This window comes from Henckelia pumila, chromosome 4 (assembly GCF_033568475.1).
Source record: "Henckelia pumila isolate YLH828 chromosome 4, ASM3356847v2, whole genome shotgun sequence".
NCBI classification, from domain to species: domain Eukaryota; kingdom Viridiplantae; phylum Streptophyta; class Magnoliopsida; order Lamiales; family Gesneriaceae; genus Henckelia; species Henckelia pumila.
In genome coordinates this window covers 182,376,898-182,383,407 of record NC_133123.1, presented here as the reverse complement: position 1 = coordinate 182,383,407, position 6,510 = coordinate 182,376,898, and the positions used below count along the sequence as shown (strand labels likewise).

Here is a 6,510-nt window from a genome sequence, read left to right as displayed (position 1 = left end):
AAAATCAATTTAAATAGTTATTTAAATAGATCATAATATCCATCAATATTCTAGAATACAAGCATCATCGTAAATTCCAAAAAAAATGAACAAATTTATATATCATACATATATTTCAAACAAACACACACACACACACACACACATATATATATATATATATAAAATCGATATCCTTCAAGAACATCGAAAATATTTAAGATCTTAAATCATAGATCTTGAAGATTAAATATTGTGTCACTTCAGGGACACCAACATAGAATAAAAGTAATGCTACTTCAGGAGCATTAATAAAAGTTATGAATTTGCATTCTTCAAGAACATCAACATAACCTAGAGCTTGTGTTACTTCAAGATTATCAATATCAAATCTGAATATTATGCTACTTCAGGAGCATTAATTTAAAACAAGAAGTATTAACATAAGACCAAAATTTATGCGATTTTGATGACATCAATATTAATTTAAATATTGTGCTTCATCGATAGCATTCGTAGAAAAAAAAAATTTGTGAGTTTTACCTCAATGAGCACTCGTGCTGATAACGTGTTAAGAATTATAAGAAATACGGAGATGAGAGAATGAATAGGAATGCTTAATTCACTATTGGAGGCCTCTATTTATAAAGTGTATTTACAGATTTGAATAGTAGATAACATGATAAACCTAATCTCAATGATCATCTACAACAAATTATCTATAACAAGAGGTTTAATCATACATGGGTAAACAAAAGAAACACACACACACACATGTACGTTATTGAGGAGTAGAATTTGTATTAGTGTGTTTTAAGCTTTTTTTTTTAAACAACCAAATGCATTAATACGAGAGCAAATAATCGTTCATTACAACATTATACAACCAAGGTGATGAATAGCCACCATTAACCCATTCAAAATTCGAATTCGATATCAAAGTTCGTTTAGTTAGGCTGTGGGTACTGCCGTATTTTCACTCGTCCCAATGCTGAATCAAAGAAAATCGAGGAGAACTAATGTGGTCTCGGATATTCATAGATATGACATCATCAACACCGAGATCCTCATTAGGCTTGGAGATTGTTTTAACCACCAAAAATAAATCCTCATTAGGCTTGGAGATTGTTCTAACCACCAAAAATGAATCCGAGAACATACAAACATTTATATATTTGGTCATGTAGCGTGTTAAAGATTTTTTTCTTTCTTTCTTTTTTTAAAATGCTTCTAGTAGATGTATAAAATTATTTATAATAAGCTGTTGCAAACACCACCTTGACCGAATAAATTTTCATTTTTTTTTGTAAATGAAATGAACTTATATTAATTAATAATAATAAGTCTACGAAGCTCTTTTTGGACAAATAATTTAAAAAACATGTTTACTCTTTTATAAGTGAAACATATTATAAAAATATATGTTTGGACGTTATTTTTATAAAATATTTTTATTCAAGTATAGTTTTTAAAAATCAATTAAAAAGTGTTTTTGGATATTTATAAAATTGAAGACAACGGTGAAAATAAAAATATTACTTATTTACTTTTTAAATTTAAAAATATTTTTATATAATTATTATCTAACACATACTAATTCTTAAAACATATTATAAAAGTTTTGTAAAATCACTTTTATTAAAACGGTTTATAAATATTTGTCTAAACGAAATTGAAATACTCTTAACATATCCCGTTCAAATTACAACCATAAATCGTAAGATCTCTCGTGCAATTATATATCTTAGCTCTAAATCATAAGGATATAAATTATTTACACAACTATATATATTTTGTTAAATTAAAAAAAATATTATGTTTGATAATCATATCTTTTGTTATTGAGGCAAGTAAACATAACCTTGATTTCATTGAAAAGATAAACAGTCATGTAAAATAATTTTTTCAGCAAAGTAAAATATTTATATTTTTAAAGTTTTTCACCATTAAATTAAATTAATTGAATAGTTTTCTGTTTTTAAATAAATTTTTTTGTGTTGTCCTTGGGTTATTTAATATTTAAATTTAAATTTGGTAAATTTGTAATCCCTCCCAGCTTCGCTTTTCTCATATTTCAACTCGAACAATGTAAAGCGTGAACCGTCGAGCAAACATCTTATGCGCACTTGGCAGTTTCTCATAACAGGTGACGATTTCGACGAACAAAATCAATTATCGGATCCAGGGCAATTAGTTCATCCGGTAAATTTTGCGAACATCTTTCTTGTATGTGCCTTTAGGGATTTTTCCCCGTAGGTTTTGTTGTGCTTTTGGTCGTATCTCTGTTCATGTTCTTTGTTTCAATATTATTCTTGATTTCTGATTTTTTTTTTTTTGGGTCAAAAATTGCTTTCTGTATTCAATGATAGGAGTGAAAATTCAGAAATGGGTTAATGGGGTACCTCTCGGGAAATGAATATATAAAGTAATTTTGCTTAAAATGAAAATTTGCCCTAGATGGATTACGCCTGCCTCCTTGTACTCTTTTATTGAATTCTTGGGTCGATGCGTGATAGGATTTGCTATTTTGATTGGTAACGATGTTCTACATTTTGTTTAATGTCTCAGGTTGACTGTTACAACAATGGAGGAAAGTGTTCAAATGGACAGCAATGCAATGAGAGAGACAATTGACAATGGTGAAGACTTCATTAGTAATTTGCCTGAAAGTATTATTAGTCAAATTCTGTCCCTTCTGCCAACAAAGGACGCTCTTCGAACTTGTGTTCTGTCCAAAGATTGGGAATACAAATGGACTTCTATTGACAATATAGTCATCGACGATAGGAAGCGATTTTCTCTTAAGACGACTAGGAAGAAGAGTGTTGTTTATTTTGTGGACAGGATTTTCATCCTTTCTCATACTTCGAGATTAAAAAGGTTTTTCCTTTCATTTCAACAGGAGTATGATGCAAGTCGCATAATGACATGGATATCTGCTGCGTTGATGAGAAACGTTGAGGATTTGGGAATAGTTTATGATTATGGAGGTGTTGTTGTACCCCGTTGCCTTTTTGATTGTATCCCATTGACAAAACTGAAGTTACAATTGCCTTGCGTTTTCAGGCCAGTACAGAATTGGTTTTCCAATCTTAAAGTTCTGCATCTTGGTAAAGTTGAAATTCAAAACGACCATGCTACCAGTAATAGCCATTTTATATTTAACTTTCCAGTCTTGGAAACGCTTGAACTAAGAGATTGTAAATGGTTGAAAGTGAGATTTTTGGAAGTCAAGGCTCCAGCATTAGCTGAGTTAAAAGTGATACATTATTCGGATCTTCCTGAGGTAGAGAACTGTTACATTAAGATTACTGGAGCCAAGCTCCTGGAAATTGGTTTTCATTGTTATTTTGTAGAAAATTTTGATCTAAGTGCATCATTAGTTTTTTCTGCGGCTATTGGTTATCAAAGTTTTCGACATGATCTTCATGTAATTAGAAAGAATGGATTACAAGCTCGTCTTCTATTGAAAGGATGCTCTAGCTTAAACCATTTGCAACTATCAGGTGATACTGTGGAGGTTAGATTGCTTAGCCATATTACTCACATTACATCACATGGTTGATACATTGTTACTTTGTTAGTTATCATAGAACGTGTTTCACCCAAGAAAAAATGAAAACCAATTTACTATATTTCCTACTTCCTACTTCTTGCTTTCAAGCTCCTTGGCACGTGGATCCCCCACTCGAAAAAAAAAAGGAGTTGAGAAACGGCTTCACTACTTAAGAATTTTGAGATTGGAAAATCTAGTGACTGCTGAAAAATTGATATTGAAAATTTATTTTAAGTTTTATATTATGTCAGCAATTTGAATTTGATTTGTATTTGAAAGCTTTATTCTTTACTTCTTGACTTATTGCAAACTGACAGCTAGCTCTAGTTTCTTGGTTCGATGTAATGTGAAATTTAATGAAACCTTATTGTTATTAATATTACTTTTATTTATCTGTGATAGGCTATCGCGCAATCAAACCAAGGGACTCCACTTCTAAAATTTAATATGCTCAAGCGACTAGAAATTTCAACGAAATGCAACAGTGAAGCATTTCTGGAATTTCTTCATTCGACGCCATATCTTCAATGGATCAAGTTAAATGTGGTAAGCTTGTCATCACCTTCTCTTTAAGAAAATGTTAGGGGTGGATCCAGCATCTACAATAAGCTATCGTTATTGCCTTTATTTAAACGTGAAGCCTAATTAAATTTTCCAGATCTAGAGGAGACCTTTATTTAAACGTGAAGCCTAATTAAATTTTCCAGATCTGAATCTCCTCTGAGTTTTTATTTTCATCCTATTTATATTTATATTTTTAATTAATAGAGCTCAAGTCCAAGTTCATTTCTTTCTTTTACAGTGGATGTGGAATGATTATGATTATGACTTGGTGGAATCGACGCCATCCTGTATTGTGTCCCACATTAAAGAAGTCGAGTTTCGTGGGTTCAAGGGGGAGAAGCCACATGTTCATCTGGCTGATTTTTTGTTGAAAAATGCCACAGAGTTGAGGAAAATGACCGGGCTCTCGAGGAAGAAATCCGATGAGAGACGAGCTGAAAAGAACTTTTGGGCTAGATTGAAGGGGTTAGTTAGGGATTTTGATTTTGAGATAGGTTGTTCGATGAAAAATATGGCAGATTTCTTTGAAAGTTAATTTGAACAACAAACAGCTAATCTAATTCTTATATGGAAAAATTTTCAGCTTATGTGTGTATAAATGCACTTTAGCTATTAAGTTGTAAGAAATTTATTTTCATATTATTGTTCACTTCATTTTTGGGGCTTGAAATAAAATTCTTTGATCGGATTTTCAACTATAAGCAAAAGCCAGCATGGTCGACAGAATATCTATCCTACTTGGCGTCTGATGTTGAAAATCAGAGACAAGGTGGAAAGGGGAATCGGTTGGAAGATAGGGTAGGGGAATTTGAGTTTCTCGCATGACTCTTGGCTTCCTAATGGTACTCTGACAAATATTGCACCTGATCTGGGTTCAGACAGTCGACAAGTTAATTGGTTTATGGATGGTAAACAGTGGAATTTACAGAAGTTGCGCTTAGTTGTGCCTCAGGATATTGCGGCCCAGATTCTGAGAGTGCCTATTCACCCTCTGGATTCGGACAAAGCGATTTGGAAGCACACTCCTAATGGCTTTTTCCCGGTAAAATCAGCATGGGAACTGGTTAGGAGAAGAGTCGAACCGATTGATTGGTTCACAGGATGCTGGTCTAATTTGCTTCGTCCTTCGATCTCAATTTTATGCTGGAGATGGTTTTATAAACTACTCCCTCTCGATGACATTATGCAAACCAGGGGGCAGCTGCTTGCTTCGAAGTGCCTATGCTGTGATGGGGTTGAATCTTTCACACACTTATTCTTTTTTCCAGCTCGACAGCAACCACTGTTTGGAGTTTTTTCGTGAAGGGCTTTCGTGTGCAGAACCCAATCATTTTTTCCAACTGGAAAATAGACATGTATTGGCGGAAACGTGGGCAGTTAGGGAGTTGATACCTTTTCTCATTATTTGGTTTTTGTGGAGCGGAAGAAATGAGCAGAAGCACAGGAATATCAGATTCACTCCAGCTCGTATTATCAGGAGGATTATGAGTCACATTTTCGAGATTGGGAGAGCTGGTCTTACCTCGTTGATAAACTGGATAGGTTATGGAGACAGCGAATGCATGGGGTTTGCAATTCATGATCACGAGATGCGCTACAGTCCAAATCGTCCACTGGAGGAAGCCCACTTCAGGTACTTACAAACTCAATACTGATGGTTGTTTGAAAGAAGATGGGAGTTCGGGAATTGGGGGTTTAATTAGAAATGCCGATGGTGATGTTCTTGTGGCATTTCATGAAAATATTGGGGTTGGTACTAGTACTGGAGCGAAGCTTTTGCCCATTCTGAAGGGATTGCAGATCTGTAGGCTTTATAACTTCTTCCCTCTTTAGCTTGAAGTGGACTCGATGGTTGCACTTAACATAATTAATATAGGGGCAGTCAAGCTGGGAGCTTAGTGATACCTTAGTACAAATTCAGGAGATTCTTCATAAATACGTGGTACATAAATCCCACATCTTCAGAGAAGCGAATGCGGCGGTAGATGATCTGGCTAATTTGGGGCTTATGGGGACGGAGAATATCCTTCCTCAGCAGATTCAAGGGAGACTTAAAGGAATTTGCGGACTAGACAAGTTTAAGCTGCCATATGATAGAGTTTCTTCGAAATTGATGTAATTTTATTTGGATAACTTTTATTTGTACTCTTTGAAATTTTCAAGGATGTTTTGGTCTAGTCTCTCTCTTTTGTATTTTTCTTTTATTTGAATAAATGGTAAGGGTCTGCCTAACCTCCGCCTAATCAGGCGGCTTTTCGAAAAAAAATATCTAATTGGTTTAATAATCACCGATTAGGCGGCTTTTCAAAAAAAAAAAATCTAATTGTTTTAATAATCACCTTAAAAATTATATCTTCATAATGCTATCCATGCACATAAGTAAACACAACCTTGTACTAAGGTAGTGTTTT

General features: G+C 33.8%; 1 protein-coding gene across 3 annotated transcripts; it reads left to right on the top strand.

The window, feature by feature from the left end:
• The first annotated feature begins 2,045 nt into the window (after window positions 1-2,045).
• LOC140864229 (F-box/FBD/LRR-repeat protein At1g51370-like) lies at window positions 2,046-6,266 on the top strand. Of its 3 annotated transcripts, XM_073268256.1 has the most exons (5): window positions 2,102-2,181; window positions 2,548-2,618; window positions 2,882-3,499; window positions 3,938-4,081; window positions 4,338-6,266. In XM_073268256.1, exons 2-5 carry the CDS (start codon window positions 2,616-2,618, stop codon window positions 4,632-4,634), a joined length of 1,062 nt encoding a protein of 353 aa, XP_073124357.1. In that variant the 5' UTR covers window positions 2,102-2,181; window positions 2,548-2,615; the 3' UTR covers window positions 4,635-6,266. The 3 variants fall into 3 exon arrangements, with proteins under 3 accessions (XP_073124356.1, XP_073124355.1, XP_073124357.1); XM_073268255.1 differs by having other exon boundaries at window positions 2,046-2,181; window positions 2,548-3,265; XM_073268254.1 differs by having other exon boundaries at window positions 2,046-2,181; window positions 2,548-3,499.
• The last annotated feature ends 244 nt before the right edge of the window (window positions 6,267-6,510 follow it).

What these genes read in the sequence shown, in the direction of transcription:
- LOC140864229 (XM_073268254.1), top strand. Translation starts at nt 2,564, where the DNA reads ATGGAGGAAAGTGTTCAAATGGACAGCAATGCAATGAGAGAGACAATT. An exon ending in TATCAGGTGATACTGTGGAG is followed by an intron (nt 3,500 to 3,937) that starts GTTAGATTGCTT and finishes TATCTGTGATAG; the next exon opens with GCTATCGCGCAATCAAACCA. An exon ending in AATGGATCAAGTTAAATGTG is followed by an intron (nt 4,082 to 4,337) that starts GTAAGCTTGTCA and finishes TTTCTTTTACAG; the next exon opens with TGGATGTGGAATGATTATGA.